Genomic DNA, 20,078 nt, shown 5'->3' with positions numbered 1-20,078 from the left:
GGGCTTTTGAGCAACATAGCCCAGGCACACCCATGCCAGGCTGAGCCTCAAAGCCAAGCTCAGTGAGGGTTGCAGACCAGCAATGGAACTCCCAGAGATGGGGGCCCCAAAGGGCAAGACGTTTAGACAGGAGTCACTGTGAGATACTCTGCTGCTCAACAAACACCACAGCAAGTGTGAGAGCTCCCTGACCAAGACCAAAGACCTCTTCCTCTCCCACCGCGCGTTCACAAGCAGCAGCAGCACGGCGGGAGGAAGCCCAGGAAAGGAAGCGTTGATGAGGTACTAAAAGAGGAACTGACATCTTTGGGTTTTTAAAACAAAAACTAAAATCTAGGAAGTGAGAAAATGAAAAAAGGGAAAGAATTAAATCTGAATCAATGGATAGAAATATATGGCTTACTAACCCCCCCATTTTGCATACAATTTTATATGAAAAAGGAAAAAAATACACCCCAACTTATCACAATGCAGTCCAAATGTTTGCAACCAAAGATTTATGAAAATATTTCAGTTGAAATCACTTAAAAAAAACCCAGAAAGCTTTTGATCATTCCCTTCTCAACATAATTGGCAGATCTACTCTCAAACACACTTAAGAGTATTCCACACAACATGTTCGGAATTCAAATTTATTGATTTCCACCGTTTTAACTTTAAAAATGGTATGAAGCTGACTGCAAGAAAGGGAACCGGTGATTTTAAGTTAAAATTAAGCTAATGGTGAAAGTACATCACCTCTGGCTTCAGTCACCACATCGCCTTAGATTGAATATAGATTTTTTTTGAACAAAGTTCCAGAACTCTGAAATCCAGGGATGCTGCAGGCCTCTCCCGGCAATGTCCTTCACTTTGGGTCAGTCTCCTGGGCCAGAGGTGAAAGTGCTTTCAAAAATACTGCCATTTCCCCAGCACAGTGTCTTTGATTGCATCCACATATTGAGTTGGAACCCAGTACACCCAGTAGTAAGAGGCTTCTGTGGGGCCCAACTGAAACGCCTGGAAGGGAAAAAGGAAAACCAAGCGGTACTTCAGAGGTTGGGAGACTAAGCAGGCAGAAAAACAGACAAGGGGGAGGGTTGGGAAGTGAATTAAAAAGGAAAGAAAAAAAAAAAAAAAACTGTGCACATGGGGAGCATTCTCCTAACAGGTCAAAAAAGGAAAAGAAAAAAAGAAAAAAAAAAAAACTGGTTAAGCATAGCCAACCCTAAAGCAGCGATCCTCAAACTTGAATATCAGAACCATCCAGAAGGCTTGTTGAAACACAGATCAGCAGGCCCCACCCCTTGGCATTTCTGGTTTAGAAGGTCTGGGGGGATGGGGGTAGGGCCTGAGACACTTTTAACAAGCTCCCAGGTGATACAGCACTGCTGATCTGGAGACCACAGTTTGAGAACCACTGCCCTAGAACACCTGTCACACATGCACAAGGAAACAGGTATGAATGTTCAAAGCAACAGAAATGATCAAAACCTGGCAACAACCTACATATCCAGCAGTAAGGGAATGAATACATAATTAAAAGTGATGTGGCCTATTCATATAAATACTGAAGTATTTCTATAAAGGTATGGACTAGATCCATATGGATCTAGAGTTAATAGTAATAGATCATAAGGTCAAACCAAAAAAAAAGCAAGTTGTAGAACGATACATACCATGATACCATTCATGAAAACTGAAACACCACAAAATACTTGATCTTGTTCATGGATACATGTATAAATAAAAGCAGGGATAGATGGGAAGGACACACATAACATGTAACAGTGGTAACGGGAAGGGGAAGACAGTGGGGATGTCGTCACTGTTGGGAAATTTTATTTCTTTTATTTAAAAAAATTTAAATCAAGTTACAAAATATGTACAATTGTCATTTCTCAGTGATGGTATATGGGTTTGTGATAGTATTATTCTCTGTTCTTTTCTGTATTTTTTAAACATTTCTCTAAAAATGAAAAAGCACAGCCACACTTTTGTAATTGTGAATTGTGACACATTAATCTAGCTAGAGAAAAACAGCATCTGTGAAAAGAGGGAAGTAAATGCTTTCATTAGGACAAAGGTAAAGGTGCTATTTAATGATGTCTAGAAAAGAGAAGGGGCTATTATTGGAAACACTCTCTGCCATAAAGGACTCCAGAGAGAAATGACTATTTCAACTAAATACTAAGCCATTACCCATCCACACCAATTCCTTCAAAGATGTGTAAAATGGTCCACTCAACTTGTCTGTAATCCTTATCACCAAGCAGCTTGAAAACTGGGGCTGCAAACCTTACAGGGCCAAACTAGCAGCACAAATGATTTAAAATGGAGTTAAAGGCCCCAGCTAAAATGATTAAAATCCAACTATTAAAGCAGAAATATAACTGAAGCAAGCCAAACAAATCTGCTTGCAATCCTTATTTTAAAGACCACAGAGAGTAGGGGTTAACGTGCTGCCAAAGGGCCTGAAAAAAGCCCCAGTGACGTCCACATTGCTCCCAGAAGGCAAAACCCCCGAACCCCCACAGCCAGGGGACTGTACTCTCAGCTATGGCCTTGTGGCTGCACCACTGAGCTGACAGACACTGACAGGGCAGAATGGGGACCGGGCTGGCTCCCCAGCCCACCACACTTAGTGCTCCTTTGACTGATTTCTCCTATAGCAAGAAGATCTTCTAACACATCCCTTTACCCTGCTCTTGGTACCAACAACCCACACATCAAAACACTAGCTGCTCCTTCTCTCTGGGATGGGACCTATGTAGCTACATCACCACTGGCTAGACGCTGAGAATGGCAGATGGCCCCACCTGCACACTCAACTGCTCAGGTCACATCCCTAACAACTTCAGAGTTCAAGTAGCTCAACTTCATTTTTAAAGTATCCCCTCCAAATAGTGCTGGGAAAATGGAAACTTTGCCTAAGCTGCTCACTTTATCAGGCCACTGAATTCTTTGCTTTGTTCTGTACAGACTTGCAGAATGCCTCCAAACAGTCTGCCCTGGGAAAGAGCAGCCTGTTGTCTACAAAGATTCTACGCAGAACAGAGGCTTCACAGACCCCCCTTCCTCCACATAGGGTCCTTGGCCACTCAGTGGGTACAGCCTGGGAAGAGCAGGATCATTACAGAAGGGAAACTGCCTGGTGTCCTCACCAACACCACGGCAGAGGGGAGGGTTTTGTTTCTACAGGCAAGACAAAATTTAAAATGAAAAATCCACAAGCCATTCCTCCTCTTTATGTTTATTCCCCTACTCTAAAAACAAAGTATTACAAATCAGAGGGAGGCAAAGAGACATTTCTAAAAGAGATAAAAGAAAACATACCCCCTATAAACTGGTGGAAGGTGTATTGGGGGAATTTGCAAAATAGAGCTAGAAATAGGGTCATGGATCAAGTTCTAAGTGGATGAAGAAAACATGAGGGTCTTAAAACAGTGCTTTTGAAGACTGAGTTTTCCCTTCACTTAAAAAAGCTCAGTTAAAAATTCATTCCCTGCCAGATGGAGCAGAAGCAGGAGTCTAGTGAGAGGCCAGACTCAGCCAGCGCTACTTACCATCATGTGGTAGTCTTCATGTCCTTCGATAGGTTCACTGACCACATTTTTAATGGAGCCCATGGGCAATTTCTCAGTCCGCTCTAAGTTGAGAGGGATTACAGTGATTATTCAAAGGCCCTCCCGTTCTAACTCCTCTCATTCAGCAGTCCCTTGTCAGGGCTGGTGGCTGTGGGATCTACAGTTAAGTGACTGGCACCATGCCCTCTAGGGACAACAGGACAGGATCTTCTGATCAGTGTACCTAGAGCCCTGCTTGGGAGCTAGGAACTCCTTAGAAGCAAATGGGAAACAGGATTTGGCAATGATATAGTAAAGGTCTCTGAGAGTGGAGATACTGTCTCTAATATTATTTTTTAAAGTTTGATGATTAAAAATTACCCAAGAAACTCTTTGTACCCTTTTACCCAAGCCCAGCATTGGCTAAGGTCTTGGGGTGCCCAGGACAGGGAGAGTCAGGAGGCCTAAGAACAAAGAGGCAAGAGTGCTCCCCTGTGGCTCTTGCAAGGAGAAGGGAATGCTTGGCTTTAAGACAAGTTTCCATCCCACGATCCTGCTTCCTTGCCCCCTTCCCTCCGGGGGCCCCCCACCCCTCCATAGTCACACATTTTATGAAGTTCTCTGGAAACATTTATAACCTCTTGAGATCAACACTTGAGATACCACTGATCATATGGGACAGAAGACATCTGGAGGCAAGTGTAAAGATGGCAGGTGAGAAAGAGGAGGCAGCAAGGGATGCCTGGAGTGAGAGGGGACTGCTGGGAGTGAGCCAAGTACAGCGGGACTGGGTGGGAGGCACCTGCACGACAGGAAATGGCCACCCGGAAGCAGCAGACATTTCAGATACAGGGGGATGTTCTCAGCAAACAGTTAAATCAAGTTGAAAAAAAAAAAACTCATTACAGCCTTTACAGAAAGAAAAGTCAGGAAAGGGAGAATCTGAAAATAGGTCAGTTGACAAAAAAAGACTAAGAATTTAGAGACCTGGGTTCTCATCTAGCTGGTGACTTAAGACATTTTACTTCCGTTCTGTGGGCCATGGCCCCCTCAAAAACCAGGGGTCAGGGAGAAGGGACCTCAAAATGTTTAGGTTTTGATTTTTAGTGGCTTTAAAACAGTGGTCCCCAGGCAGGACCTGACCAGCAGTTGTCTTTAAGACTGAAACTTTTAAAACACCTTTCATCTTGAAACATTTGGAGATTTCACACAAAAATATAGATTTCTGGCTTCTCTTGAAAACTTCTAAGACTGGACAATTCTGGATGCACATTCCTGCTCCTTAGATTAGACTATCAGCTACGTTACACCCCCCTACAATCAGGGCACACACTCTCCCCTGGCAGCTTCACCCCTTCACATTTCCTGCCTGGAGCTTGTTCTTATCGCTCTGTTGTGCTCGAGACGGTCAGTTCTACCGCCTCCTATGCAAGCTGGCACAGAAAGTTTAAGCTGAGGAGCAGCCCTTGAGGGACACTTACTCAGCAAAGCACCCATGGAGAGGCCAACCAGCTGCTGGGATGGTCACTGCACAGCACAGCAGCTTCTTGCCAGCAGAAAGACGAAGCCAGTGGCCAGTAGCCAACTCTCAGAACAAGCTGTCCTCCTCTGAGTACTTATGACACTCAGGTGACAGGACTTCTAGGCAAGTGGGAAGAGTGCCTGCCCCCTGGGCTCCAGAGGTACACTGCCCTGGGTGGGAAGGAAAGTCTCAGCCTTGGTCAACCTTGGAAGACATGAGTGGTTCATGGCCATGCTCCCCAACAAGGCTGATAAGGAGACATTCAATAACTGAGAAGCCCCAACACATCAAGCTTTATCTAGAGCTCTGCCTTCATGCCAAAGTGAGGAGGAGGCTGCTCCTACCAGCTAAAATAAAGCCTATAACAGAGGTTCAGAAGGTTCTCATGCTATCAGTCCCTGTGGTTATGATGTGCTCCCTACACAACTTCGTAACACAAAAATATTCCCTGAGGAACCAACAAGTACTTAGAGACTTAGTCCCCTATCTACAGCCTCCTGCCTAAACCTATCCTCCTGGTAGTGTCTTCCCAGATCAGCCTTAGCAACTGCCTTAAATTGGACTGCCCACAAGCAAAAGTAGAAGTCTAGCAAGAGGCAGGGAGTCTATGCATTTCAGCAAGTGAATGCAATGATAGAGAACTAAGCAAAATCACCTGCAAAGTCAATAGAGGCCAGGTAGCTAACTACTGACAAGGGATGATGGGACAGGCTCTGCAGAAGAAAATGATCTAGCAAAGGGTTCCATGAATCTTGGAAAAATTGGGGAAACCCTTAAATATTTTGCAAAACTTGCTTTGACCATGCAGTTAGAATTGAATGTGAAGTGAAGAATATAGCAAGTTATCATAAAATTGTTAGAAGACTCAAGTGTTTTTGGCATTTCAATCTTTGTTCATTTTAAGAACCAGCATAGGTTTGAAAACAAGAAACTTGTTTTTGTGTTTTAGATGGCAAAAGTCTCACTCCCCACCATCCCTGCCCCGATTATTTTCCATAAAAGTTTGGTCCCATTTTAAGTGGAGTCATACTAAATGGCCTGTCCCTGAAACCAATTAACCTCAAAGAATGGGACCCCCTATACTTCTCTGTAGCATTTACCTCGAACACTGAATACCTACAGTGCTGGCCAGAAACAGGTGAATTAGGCATGTTCGGTTCCCTCCAGGAATCTAACAGGGGGACAGACAAGTCAGAGAGTAATGAGTGAGTGCTCTGGGGATATAAATGGAGTGCTCTATGAACAGAAGCGGCAGCAATTCATTTGGAGGGTGGGGTAGATATCAGGGAAGGCTTCATTAGAAGAGGACATTTAAGTAGGGCCTTGAAGATTTTATTAATAACAAGGAATGGGAAGAAGACATTCCAGGTGAGGGCACAGCACGAGCAATAACAAGGAGCTGTGCAAAGCATATTCGGAAGGTCAGGGAGTGGTGCAGCTGAAATACACAGGGGAAACAGGGCAGGAAGCTAGGTTGAAAATTGAAACTGGGACCCATTGTTGAGAACATGGAACACTATGGTTAGGCATTTGAACTTGGCCTTAGAGAGCCAAAAATTTCTGAGCACAGGAACCAGTGACAAAAAGCAGTATGCAAGATGGACAGGACAGAAGAAAACATAGATGGGGCAGGGAAACAGGTTAACGTGCTTTGAACAGACCAAGTTTAAAGATGCAAGGAGCCTCAACTGGCACAATAGCGTGGCAAAGAAAGGGACAGACAATTCTGGAGTGTAACTAACAGGACTTTGTAACCATCTGGGGGAAGGGAGAGAGAGGACAGAGACTTCTCAGCAAACAGCAAAGCTGGTCCAAATATCGTGCAGGGGTGAAGCAAACAGAGGACAACCAGGCAGGTAGGGAAAGGCAGGTTCCTAGGCAGCGGGTAGGAAGCCTTCACCTACTACAGGGTCAAACTCTGACCTACAGGGGCCAGGCAGATGATATAAATGAACGAAGCTGGCTATGTATAAAATACATAGGACCACAAGGACTGCAGCCCACTGGAATCCACTACTTGGCTCCACTATGAGAATGCCATGTGAGAACGCAGGCCCCAAATGGCCAGATCATTTCATTTTTTTCAAGAGAAGCCAAAAAAAATCAGATTAAGTGAAATCTCCTGATTTTTATACATTGTGTGTAACCCCATAAAACCCTTGTCTGAGGACCAGACCTTGGGCCAAACTTTTGGGACCTCTGGTTTTGTATGCAACTGAAGAGCCAATGTTTGATGGACTGGCCCTGAGATTAGAAGAAAAAGAACAGGGAAAAGGGTCCAAACAAAAGGCGAGCATCTAAAAGCAAATTCCAAAGCCAGAAGCACGCAAAGCACAGTGAGTGAAGAGAGAGGGGTTTGAGAATGAGGAACACAGTTGCACTCAGGAATGAGTGCTGCTAGGTGCTGGAGGCAGGCAGCGAGCCAGGAGGATGAGAGGGATAACGTACCTTTAGTGCCGATCCACAGCTGGTCTTGCTCTAGCTTAAAGGTGAGTCTCACTTTTCCTCCGGACTTATTGTACATGCCAGACAAGGGTACTGCTGGCAGGCGCTCCTGGAGGCACAAGAGCATGGTAAGAAGTAGAGGGACAGTTAAAACAAAAGAAAAGGAACAGGACTCAAGGTCACGATAACAGGAATCTCAGGAAGTCAGAAGATGGGAATGGCTTGTTTTCAGAATGTCCAGAGAGAAATCCCAGCTTACCTGGGCACCCTTAACAGACGGCATCACATCTTCAGGCTTGCCTTTATCCAACACTTTCCTGTGTTGCTATAACATAAATCAGGAGAGAATGAAATGAAACAGTTGACTACATTTTAGTCATGTTACTATCCCTCTGAAATATAGGATGAAAAAAGCCTTCATGTTTTGATTGAAAAGCTTTTAATGTTTACAAACTATGGGTCTTTTGATATTATAAAGCAGGGCTACCCAGCAGAACTTTCTGCAAAGACAAGAGTGTTCCATACCTGTGCTAGCCACTACTCACTTGTGACTATTAAGCACTTGAAATGTGGCTACTATGACTGAGGAACTGATTTTTTAATTTTATTTAATTTTAATCAGGCACATGTAGCTACCATATTAGATATCAAAGTTCTAGAGCAAACAGGATTTCCAGATTGCCCTTCTCCTCCTCAAAAACAATCACCACTGAAAGTATTAAACATCAAGCTGCAGAGAGTCACAAAGGGTGTTGCTCCCTTGGCAGGTAGAAAATGGCAGCCACCAGTCAACCAAAACTCCTGAAGAATACAAGATGCTGGTAATCAGCCTAACTGCCTACAAGGGGCAGTTCATCAACAAATGGAGACGAAACCATCGCAGAAGTCTTCTCCACTGCCCTACCCTCAACCCCAGCTATGCAGAAAGTGTGAAGATGCACCATTCCAAACAGAAATGCTGATTACTCTAAAACCTGACCTTAAGAAGCCTCTAATTCTACCCCACCCCCAACCCTGAGGATTGGGGGCAGCCCATTAAGGGTTCTAAGGTCATGACCCCTTAAAACAGCTCTCTTGCCTAGACCAAATGCCTGAGTCTTATCTCCTCTCCCTTTGTGTTTTGTTTTGGTTTTTTTTGAGACAGAATCTTGCTCTGTCACCCTGGGTAGAGTGCTATGGCATCATCACAGCTCACTACAACCTCAAATTCCTGGGCTTAAACTATCCTCTTGCCTCAGCCTCCAAACTGCAGCCTCCAGGGACTACAGATGTGCACCATGATACCCAGCTAATATTTCTATTTTTAGTAGAGACAGGGTCTTACTCTTGCTTAGGTTGGTCTCGAACTCTTGACCTCAAGCTATCCTCCCCCGTCGGCCTCCCAGAGTGCTAGGATTAGAGGTGATAGCCACCACACCTGGCCTCTCCATCTGTGTCTTTATAGATACAGTCATGGCTTGGTAAAGCTTGAACTATGGGGCAATGAATGAGTAGAGGGTAAAAATTTAATCAAATTTAATCACCAGGTGGCCACGAGCCAGCCTAAAGCCTCATTGGCATGGCACAAACCCTCTGGTAGGAATAAACTCAACACTGCCAGGCTGCTAGCAACAAAGAGTCACTCTAGACATCAGCCTCAGATTCCTTAACAAGCAGATAAATAGCAAAGGGACTGTATCCCTCATTAGGCCAGGTTATGCCTCAAAACTGGCATCAATGCAACAGAGCAGCATGAGTTGAAAGATTTGAGTCATATCTTACTAGTACCTTTTGAAGAATTTTCCCTGCACTGTGAAGAACAGCTGTATGTCTGCTAAGCTACCATTAGTAACTCAAACCCTATATTTAAGAGGCATGTTATGCTCCAAGGGTGTGAGCAGTGGGAATGCTCACTGACATCTGACATGCTCACATTTTAACTATTTCATACACATGGCAGTGAAAGCCAGGAAAATGGAAATAAACTCGAATCAGTTATAAAACATTAGGATGTCATATAAGAGTCAAAAGTGTCTAAATATCTTTTAGATGTCAATATAGGTTTACGATCTCTTTTCTGAAATCTTATAGACAGATGTTTTGGACTTAAGTGTTTTAGGAGTTTTATAATGATAATATAGCTTTAAAATACATAATAACCTCCATCGGTTCTGGGGCAGAACCTTGCCAGCAAACACATTAGTATTTCTATAGTAGGGTAGGGCAAGGTGATTCACACCTGTAATCCTAGAACTTTGGGAAGCCGAGGCAGGAAGATCACTTGAGGCAAGGAATTTAGGATCAGCCAAGGCAACATAGGGAGACACCATCTCTACAAAAAAATTGAAAAATAGCCAGGCATGGTAGCATGCACCTGTAGTTATAATTACTCGAGAGTCTGAGGTGGGAGCATCATTTAAGCTCTGATCACACCACTACATTCCATCCTGGGCAACAGAGTGAGACCCTGTCTCATAAGAAATTTTTTTTTCTACAGCAAAATATGAATACTCATACTAATTCTGGTAAGATTTTGCTGCCAAATTTATAAAGAGACTTTTGATTTTCAGACTACTTTTGGGTTCTTGAAGCACACATAGATGATATGGATCTATAACCCCAAATAGTGTCCTTCTACTGTTGGTCATGTATCTTAGTGCTCATGATCACTAAAACCATGTTGGTTCAAGTTCATCTACTCTACTCAGGACGTAGGTTAAGTTGAGAACACCTGTTTTCCTAGACCATCTTCCAAGAAGGGTTAGGGAGGCAGCAATGAGGATTCACTGGGTGATAAGAACCTAAGTGATGATTCTTCCAACCTGTTCCTTCTATAGTAAAATAATCTCACTTTTCTTAATTATAAAAAGAATTTTAATGGCTATTATGAACATAAGACAAGACTGGATCTCTTCCATTCAAAACAAGCAACAAAAAATGTGAAAAATCAGGCCCTTATTTCAAGGAGAATGAGGACAAAAATAAAAATCAGTGTAGTTATTTTCCTAGTCAGCTTCATTTGGCTTCCTGAAATGCTCAGTTTTAGAGGAACCTCTGAAAGTTTTTGATTTCCATGCCTATCCAAAACCAGGCTTGTTGACTTGAGGGAAGCCACAAACCAAAATACAAATGTAAGCACTTACACAGAATGAGGGCTTACTTGTAGTACTGCATTTTCCTCTGGCACTAAATAGGAGAGAGAAACCCATAATTCCTTTCAACACCTGGTCTGAAGCCTCCCTTTACCAAGGCCTTATCCTAAAGTAGGTAGACTTGAGACACACTGACCCGCCAGATGAGACAAAGTTGCAAATCTCAGGTAGTTGTCACCTCCACTCTGCCGCACCCAACTGCTGCCATAAATTTCCATCATGGGCCCTGTCCGAAAAGGAGCTTATTCTAGGGAGAATATAACCAGCCAAGGCTCAAGAGGACAAAGCCTCAAATTTCTCAGGACCAACAAGCACACAACGGACTCACTTTCTGCCTGCAGAGAGGCTCCTTCTTGTTTTCTTCGGCTTTTGCATCCTGTTGCGCGGCATCTTTGGGCGTGTTTACTGCTAAAACATCATTTATTGTGGAGCCAACCACCATGATCTTGGCCCCACTGGTCACTTTTATCTCTCTCAATGTCTTATCCTCGGGGACGAGTCCCTTATACATGACTTTCTGCATGGCAGGAGGGAGACCTTGGGAAAAGGTAGAGGGTAGACAGTGAAAGGAAGGAACAAAAAAACATATGGACTGTGCACAGCCTTTCTGTAACAGACTAGTAAGTGATCACCGGCTCTACCAGCTATTAGCTTTGTAAACTTGGGCAATTCACACCTTCAGAGGCTCAATTTCCAGAACTTCATAAAAGTGATAGACTTGTTTTAAGGATTAAGAGATAGGACACAGAGCACTTAGTGTCTCGCCTGGTATTCCATAATTGTTCAATAAATACTAGCTCTCATTCTTTCCAAGTTACTCCTCAATCATCTGATTACTTGAACATTAAGTGAGAATCCACAGGCATCGGGGATACAGAAACCAATACAAAGTTCCTATTCTTATGGACCTCACAGGCTACAAGTGGAAAGCTCAAAAAAAAAAAAAAAGAAAATCATTTCATACGGCACAATGGCAAAGCACTATAAAGATAAAATTAAGAAATACGAACAAATGTGAAGGGCCAGCATGATAGTTAATAGCAGTGTTTCCTAAACTTCCCTTATGTGAATTACCTAAGATATTTGCTAAAAATAAATCCCTGGCTACATCCCAGACCCACTGAATGAGAATCTCCTGGGGAAGAGCCTAGGAGCTGTATATTTAACGAGGGCCTTAGGTGATTTTTTTATTACGAGATGCTAGGGCAACATTAGTGAGAAGCTCAGGCTAATTGTCAGTCCTGGCTCTGAATCCTAACTCAGTCACTTACAAGCTCTATGATCTTAGATCTCTTTCCCCATCTGAATAATAATGGGCATTCAAGTATCCTTCTGAAGACTGAGAGAGCTGATGCAAGGAAAGGGCCAGTATGGTGCCTAGTACAATATAAGCACTATTAATGAACAAACGGAATGGGTAAGGCTGGCTGTCAGAGCTTCGGGATTACCTGTAATCGAGTGAATCTTCTGTTTTAGCTCGGAGCCTGTGCTGTCCAGGGGGAACTTCACGTCGTGCTTGGTCTTATTCCAGATGATCTTCAGGTCCACCAGCTCCCTGCCTGCGCTGCCGCCCGCATCCTCGCCATTGCTGACCGAGGCCTGGGCCGCGGGGTCCCCAGGGGGCTGGGCCGGGGCCGGCTGCAGGCTGCCTCGCGCGGCGCAGGAGTCCTCGGCCGCCGCCCCCGCCGCGGCTTCGGCCTCCACGCAGTTGAGAGGCCGCGCGGGCGCCTCGGTCGCCACCGTCTCGGCCTCCGTGTCCATGCCAGGTTCCTCCATGCCTGCAAGGGGGTTAGGGGGTGGGCGCTCGCCGCGGGCTGGGCCTGGGACCGGACTCTGCCCGGGCGCCGCCGGACCACTGCTCCCGAGCCACGCTCCTCCCTCCGGGGCCAGGCCGCATCCCCCGACGCGTCGCCCGCAACCTCGGCCCCAGCCAGGCGCCCGCCGCCCCCTCCGCACTCACCATCCGGGGCCCCGGCCGCCGCCATGATGATTGTGTACAACACCCACCACTCCCGCAGAGGCCGCTGGGAAGAGGCGAGCTGGCTGAGATTGGCCCCCGCTGCAGCCCCTAATCTCTCACAGCCTGGCCGGAAACAGGTGGAGGTTTCTATGGAGACCCGCCTCCTCCGCTTCCCCGGCCCGGCCCCTGCCACGCTTTAGCTTTCCCCGAGCCCAGGGGGGCGGGTCCGGGAAATCGCCCGCTCGTGAGCTCTGCCCCCTAGTGGCTGAGTGGGGCCGCAGCCGTCCAGGGCGGCGTGGGCTTTCGCGCCAGGAGGCCTGCGACTTTAAGGGGCGGGGCTACCTTCGCTGTGGTGGAGGTGAATTGGCTGGGAGGTGTCGCCGGAAGTGATGCAAGGCGAAGCCCACGTGTGCGGTACCTCCCACATGGCGGCTCTACTGAAAAAGCTGCTGAGGCGCGGGAGGCCCTCGGCGGCCTTGGGCTGCCGGGTGGGACTGCGCGAGGCCAGCCTGGGCTCTGATCCTGCAGCTGCGGTGCGAGTACGGTTCGCCCCTAGCCCCACAGGTAACCTTGGGGGACGTGTCGCTGCAGGCCGCAGCCCACTGTCCCGTCCCCGCCCCTGAAATGTCCCCGCGTGAATCCCTTCCGGTGGAGTCAGACTGGGTGGGTCGGTGGGCTGCGCGACCCCGTTTCACAGAGGCAGAAGCTGAGGTCTACGAGTGGAAGTGATTTATATTGCCGAGAATTTCTGTTATTTGTACTAAAGCATTTATTTTGGTCTCTTTTTTTCATGTATGCGGTGAATGTGTGTTGATCGCCAACTATGTGCCAGGGATTGTTGCAGGAACAGGGATACAGCGATTGTTGAGAAAATTAGGGCACCTGATCTCAAGAAGCCTACATTCTAGTGGCCGCGGCAAACGCCTATAAAAATAAGTGTCATTTTAGAGTCACGTGTCGTGTGGGAAACTAAGCAGGGTAGTAGACTGGGCTTCGGAAGGATGCTCAGGAAGGCCCTACTGAACAGATAAACATTTGAGCAGTGAACCAGATGACAAGGAGTCAGCTATGTGAAGCCTTCTAGAGTCTAGAAGGAACACTTTGGGCAGAGGAAATTGCAGGTGTAAAGGACCTGTGGTTAGTGGTGTTGGGAGCTTAGCAAGCCTGAGGTAGGCAGAGGCCCATCGTATAGCCTGTTGGAGATCTTGTCAAGGCCTCCCCACCAGTTTACGACATTCTCTTCTTACCAAGGCTGTCTTCTGCCCTGACCACACGGAGCATGCTCTTCGTTACAACCCGTCCCGGGGTAGCACATAAGGATCTTTATGGCAAGATCCCAGCTGTGCAGAGTGATAGGCTATTTCTGGGCAGGCAGTATAGCATAGAACAGTGCTTTTCAAACCATCCGTGGTGAAAGCACTGGTTTTTAATTTACAATCAATTGTGCGTCAATATTTGTATAAAGTTAACATAAGTGAATTACCAGAAAAATGAACATTTGGGAAACATACAAAATGCAAACCATTTCTCTTTATTAGGTTCAGCAGACATAAAATCACTCTGTGAATTTGCTGTAAGCTCCTAAACCTTTACTCGTCAGTTCACAAACAAGTATAGAAACTGAAACAGTTTTCAGACCAGCACTGGACTGCGTACCCTTGCTTTGAGAGAGTATGTAGAATGCCAAGGCCTGGGATTGTCTGGACTTAAATTTCTTTGCCATGTCCTAGATGTGTAATTTGGGCAAATTAATGTATCTGAGCCTCGGTTTTACTCTGTCAAACAGGGCTAATAAGAGCACCTGTCTCATTGTTTCAGCTCATTCAATTGAGCCACTTAGCAAGGTCTGGTACACATAGAAAGCACTTAATAAACAGCGTCTATTATGGTGATTACAATTTTCATTTATTTGCTGATTTGCAGGAAAAGTCCTTATAGGAAAGGCTGTTGACTATAAACAGACAAATAAGAATTATCAAGCACATAGATCTAATTATAGTAGCTAAAATTAATTGAGGGTTTACTTTGGTCAGTATTTAGACCTCACAGCAACCACATAATAAGGAGGGTTCCTATTTTTGCTTCGAATCCTACTAATAGATGAGGCTATTGAAGCCCGTAAAAGTTAAGTAGAGTTTCCAAGAGGTAAATAGTAAATGGTGGATGCAGAATTTGAATCCAGGTGTATCTGATGTAAGAGGACTTGCTTTCAATTACTGAATCCTGGTATATTTGATGTAAGAGGACTTGCTTTCAATTACTGAATCCAGGTGTATTTAACATAAGAGGACTTGCTTTCAATTATTGAATCCAGGTGTATTTGATGTTAGAGGACTTGCTTTCAATTACTGAATCCAGGTGTATTTGATGTAAGAACTTGCTTTCAATTACTGAATCCAGGTGTATTTGACGTAAGAGGACTTGCTTTCAATTGCTGAATCCAGGTGTATTTGACGTAAGAGGACTTGTTTTCAATTACTGAATCCAGGTGTATTTGATGTAAGAGCTTGCTTTCAATTACTGAATCCAGGTGTATTTGACATAAGAGGACTTGCTTTCAATTACTGAATCCAGGTGTATTTGACATAGGACTTGCTTTCAATTATTGAATCCAGGTGTATTTGATGTAAGAGGACATGCTTTCGATTACTGAATCCAGGTACATTTGATGTAAGAGAACTTGCTTTCAATTACTAAATCCAGGTATGATTGACGTAAGAGGACTTGCTTTCAATTACTGAATCAAAGTGTATTTGATGTAAGAGGACTTGCTTTCAATTACGGTCTTGGGGACTCCTGGGACCAGGTGCCACAGAACACCATTGGTTTTGTGGTGGCCTTACAATATAACTGGCCAAAGGTCACACATATAATCAGTGTTGGAACAGGGTCTGCCTGAAGCCAGAAGAGCTTTTCCTCTCTTGTGCTGCCTTCTATACTTGGAAATGGAAATGAGCCCATTCTGGAGACTTAGGACTGTGGGTTGGTCCAAAAAGATAAAATAAGGCGGCAGTGACAGCTTGGGAAACTGCTAATTTCAAGTTTTCAGTCAGGAATAGTGGAAAAATAAAATCTTATGAGTTTGAACTCTAGTGAAGAGAAATATAATGGAATCACTTACTACTTAGGGTGTTTAAAGCTAGCACTGGAGCATGCATGGTCTGGGCTCACTCAGGGCTCCATGAGCCCCCTCATCCCCCGTAACATGAAAATAAAAAACATAATACCAGCACTTAAAGTGTATGATATGAATAGTCATGTAGACTGCATGTAGTGAATATGCAAAGTGTGATTTAATGGTATTTTGAATTTATAATTATCTTTTTCCCCAGAGCACATCATTGAATTCGAATAAGTTAAATGCATGTATAATATGGCTTCAATGGCTAATGTTCTGCCTCTCTTCCTTTGAATGAAACTTGGCCTTTAGAAGGCCAAGTTTCAAAGTAGAGAAATAGGTGCATTTGGAGCCTTTTTACAAAATGACATGCTCCAAAAACTTGGGTAGTCTTCTACTTCCAGTATGAGGAATTAAACAAGTCAACCACTGAGTCCTACTCAGTGGTGGTTTGGCTGTCTGGATGCTGGCTGGAAAGATGGGACAGGGGCAGCTGTTTCTTGGTCTTTGAAATTTGTTGGAATGTTCTGTTATGAGCAGATCTTACTTGCCCCTCAGCTAAGGCCTGTTAGTTCATCTCCCCTGTCTTGTCTGAGTTGGTCTCTTCTTCTACTAGGCTTCTTACATCTGGGCGGCCTCCGCACGGCCCTGTACAACTATATCTTTGCCAAGAAGCACCAGGGGAGCTTCATCCTGCGGCTGGAGGACACAGATCAGACCCGCCTTGTGCCTGGGGCAGCAGAAAATATTGAAGACATGCTGGAGTGGGCAGGTGAGGCTGGCAGGGAAAGGTCTCTTCTCTAATGAGTGAACAGGAAGTGGGGAAAGGAGCCTGTAGATCATTTCCTGGGGTCCAGGGTAGAGAACAAGGAGTTCCCGGAGAAATGGGTCCAATTGTGCTACCTGGGGTGGCAGGTGCCACCAAAGCTCCAAGGCTGTTTTGAGATTCCTGATCTTATATCTCAGAATCTCAAGTCCAATGCCTATAGGGGCCAGGCAGGAAATACAGGCCAAGTGGGAACTGGAGGAGCAAGGCCTATGGGGGGGGAGCAGGAGAAAGCATGCCTTGTCCAAAAGTGGCAGCACCTCCAAGCTCCAGCTCCTTGGCCCTGTGTGGGAATGCTGGCCCAGCTTGTCCAATCTTCTGAGTTCTAAGAGGTGCCACAAATCCAGATTTTTTTGGATGAATACTTATCATTGTTAACTCTAGGTTCATATTTGGTTTTTTAACCACATCGTATAAGCCAAACAAAACATGTGCAGCTTCTGAAGTTGATCTTGTGGGAAGTTTAATCCTGAGGACAGCTAAGTTCAGGGAGAACAAGGAGAAGTGTTTGCCTTTCCTGAGTCAACAGTTGCCTACCTGTAGGGACAGGTATGACTAGGAAAGGTCAAGATCCCCCCAAAAAACTACCAAAACTATTTTGAGATGTGTACTCTAATCTCGGGTAAATTATTTACTAGGCTCTGAATTCCTAAAGGGCAGAAACTGATTTCATTTCTGTCTTCTGCTGTAGAAGGTTTTAGCAGATACTCAGTCGAGGTTTGTTGAATAAAAAAATTTATTTGGCTGGGCATGGTGGCTCACACCTGTAATCCCAGTGGTCTGGAAGGCAAAGGTGGGAGTATTACTTGAGGCTAGGAGTTCCAGACCAGCCTGAGCAAGAGCAAGAGCCCATTGCTACAAAAAGTAGAGAAATTAGCTAGGCATGGTGGTATGTGCCTGTGGTAGCATAAGCTACTGGAGGCTGAGGCAGGAGGATCACTGGAGCATAAGAGTTTGAACTTGCTGTGAGCTATGATGATGCTTCTGTACTCTAGCCTGGGTGACAGAGTGAGACTGTCTCAGAAAAAGAATTTATTCAACAAGATCACTTGCTGTGATCCAGGCACCTATTTTAGGTGCTGGGGACGTGGAGTAGAGACCTGCACTCAGTGAGAAGGGGAAGACAGTTAAATAGACTGATTTATTCTTAATATAGTATTAAGTGATGGTAAGCAGCATGGAGAAAAGGGTAATGGGTTGGGGAACCAGGGTGAAGGTTGCCATTTTAGATTAGGGTGATCTCCTCTGAGGAGGTGATGTTGGAGCAGAGACTTGCATGAATTGAGGGGCCAGCCTCATGGTTACTTAGGGTATGAATGTTCAAAGCAAGGGAATAGCAGATGCAAAGACCTCAAAGAAGGAAAGTACCTGGCATATTTCAGGAGCAGCGAGGAGGTGAGTGTGGTTTAGCATGGTAAGCAAAGCAGAATGACCACGGCTGTGAGGACAGGGATTGGCAGGAACCAAATCACATAGTGCCATGTGGGCCAAGATGAGAGTTTCAATTTCACAGAGCACTTGCTTGTGTCAGGCACTGTCCCAGACACGAGAGGTACACTGATGCATGATGCCGACGGGTCCTGCACTCATGGAGCTCCTGGGGTGGCATAGTTGTGTGAATGAGGCCTGCAGTGCCTTAGCGGAGTTAGTCCCCAACCCCAGCATTTTGGAAAGGCAGAGGGCAGGTATACAGGCACCCCAGGGTGACTGACTTCTGGTGTGACCTTGAAGACCTCACTGCTCTGTGCCTTAAATTTTCATCTCTAAAGGGGACATCGCAATAGTGCTGACCTTGTGGATTACTGTGAAGATAAAGCTTTACTATATGGGAATGAGTGCTATTGCATCTTAGTTGTCATTATTTGATAATGAGTCTCTTGACCTGTGTTTCAGGCATCCCCCCTGATGAGAGCCCCCGCCGAGGAGGTCCTGCTGGGCCCTACCAGCAATCTCAGCGGCTGGAGCTGTATGCTCAGGCCACGGAAGCACTGCTGAAGACTGGAGCTGCTTACCCCTGTTTCTGCTCCCCACAGAGGCTGGAGCTCCTGAAGAAGGAGGCCCTGCGGAACCGCCAGACGCCCCGGTAAAAGCCCCCACCTGTCACTGATGCCTCCCCAAAGTTGGGTGTGTTCATTATCTGTTGCTGTGTAACATGTTACCCCAAAACTTGAATTACCTCTCAGTTTGTTTGTTTGTTTGTTTATTTTAATTTGATATTTATTCTTTTTTGTTTGCTTGTTTTTGAGACAGAGTCTCACTCTGTTGCCCAGGCTAGAGTGAGTGCCATGGTGTCAGCCTAGCTCACAGCAACCTCAAACTCCTGGGCTCAAGTGATCCTCCTGCCTCAGTCTCCCAAGTAGCTGGAACTAGAGGCATGCACCACCATGCCCGGCTAATTTTATATATATATATATATGTAGTTGTCCAGATAATTTCTTTGTATTTTTAGTAGAGACAGGGTTTAGCTCTCACTCAGGCTGGTCTCAAACTCGTGACCTTGAGCGATCCTCCCGCCTCAGCCTCCCAGAGTGCTAGGATTACAGGCATGAGCCACCATGCCCGGCCCCTCCCAGTTTATGAATCAGGCATCTGGGCACGGCTTAGCCAGGTCCACTGGCTCAGAGGTTCTCTTAAAGCTGCAGTCAAGGTCTTGGCTAGGCCTGCAGGTATCTCAAGGCTCAGTTCCAACAGGGTCTGCTTCCATCTTGTCTCTCAGGGCTATAGGCAAACCTCAGGATCTTGCTGGCCGTTGCCTAGAAACATCAGTTCCTTGTCGCATGGGCCTCTCTGTAGGGCAGCTCACAGCATGGCAGCTGGCTTTCCTCAGAGTCAGCCAGGGAGCTGGAATCCACCCAGTCATGGAAGTGACATCTCACCATTTTCATTTCACAGCCTGAGTGTCTCTTACCCAAAAGATTTGAGACCCGGAGTGTTTTGATTTCAATTTTTTTAGAATTTTGGCATATCTCCATATATAATGAGATATCTTGGGGATGGGGTTCAAGTCTAAACATGAAACTCATTTATGTTTCATATACCCTTTAATATACATAGGCTGAAGGGAATTTTATACAATATTTTTAATAATTTTGTGCATGAAACAAAGTTTTGACTATAGCCCATCACATGAGGTCAGGTGTGGAATTTTCCATTTGTGGCATTATGGTGTTGTGGATTTGGAGCATTTTTGGTTAAGGATGCTCGACCTATATTCTGTTCATCAGGCCACACTCAAGGGGAGGGATTGCACAAGGGCAGAGACAGGGATCACTGAGGGCTGTGTCAGAAGCTGCCTGCCTCATTGGGTCTCAGGCAGTAACATGTAAAGTAATTTTAATTACTTTTTAGTTTGAATAAGTGAAATTTTCTTATGCTTTGTATTTAAAAGGTCCAGAAAGAGCCAGGTGTGGTGGGATGTGCCTGTAGTCCCAGCTTTGCACCAGGCTGAAGTGGGAGGATCACTTGCCATGAATTTGAGGCTGCAGTGCGGCTATGATCACACCTGTCAATAGCCACTGCACTCCAGCCTGG

The 20,078-nt window shown here is 45.4% G+C and overlaps 2 protein-coding genes across 5 annotated transcripts in view; one reads left to right on the top strand and one right to left on the bottom strand.

Moving 5' to 3' along the window:
* Window positions 1–616: 616 nt before the first annotated feature.
* UBFD1 (ubiquitin family domain containing 1) lies at window positions 617–12,747 on the bottom strand. 3 transcript variants are annotated; one of them, XM_012780197.3, is made up of 8 exons: window positions 12,604–12,747; window positions 12,092–12,421; window positions 10,972–11,180; window positions 7,772–7,837; window positions 7,516–7,621; window positions 6,168–6,238; window positions 3,546–3,628; window positions 617–999 (listed from the first exon to the last, which is right to left on the bottom strand). In XM_012780197.3, the coding sequence occupies exons 1-7, from the start codon at window positions 12,626–12,628 to the stop codon at window positions 3,548–3,550; spliced, it is 888 nt and encodes a 295-aa protein (XP_012635651.1). In that variant the 5' UTR covers window positions 12,629–12,747; the 3' UTR covers window positions 617–999; window positions 3,546–3,547. The 3 variants fall into 3 exon arrangements, with proteins under 3 accessions (XP_012635651.1, XP_012635650.1, XP_075851293.1); XM_012780196.3 differs by lacking the exon at window positions 6,168–6,238 and having other exon boundaries at window positions 12,604–12,746; XM_075995178.1 differs by lacking the exon at window positions 617–999 and having other exon boundaries at window positions 3,555–3,628; window positions 6,188–6,238.
* A 258-nt stretch (window positions 12,748–13,005) lies between these two features.
* Window positions 13,006–20,078, top strand: part of EARS2 (glutamyl-tRNA synthetase 2, mitochondrial) — a 31,330-nt gene continuing 24,257 nt past the window's right edge. For both annotated transcript variants that reach the window (XM_012780190.3, XM_012780193.3), the window contains exons 1-3: window positions 13,006–13,167; window positions 16,338–16,493; window positions 18,441–18,630. In XM_012780190.3, the coding sequence (XP_012635644.2) occupies window positions 13,029–13,167; window positions 16,338–16,493; window positions 18,441–18,630 (485 nt within the window). In that variant the 5' untranslated portion in view covers window positions 13,006–13,028. The remainder of the gene's footprint in view (window positions 13,168–16,337; window positions 16,494–18,440; window positions 18,631–20,078) is intronic.

The sequence above is a fragment of the Microcebus murinus genome, chromosome 19, assembly GCF_040939455.1.
Source record: "Microcebus murinus isolate Inina chromosome 19, M.murinus_Inina_mat1.0, whole genome shotgun sequence".
Lineage (NCBI taxonomy): Eukaryota > Metazoa > Chordata > Mammalia > Primates > Cheirogaleidae > Microcebus > Microcebus murinus.
Note: the sequence above shows the minus strand (reverse complement) of the source record. Positions and strands in the feature narration are given on the sequence as shown.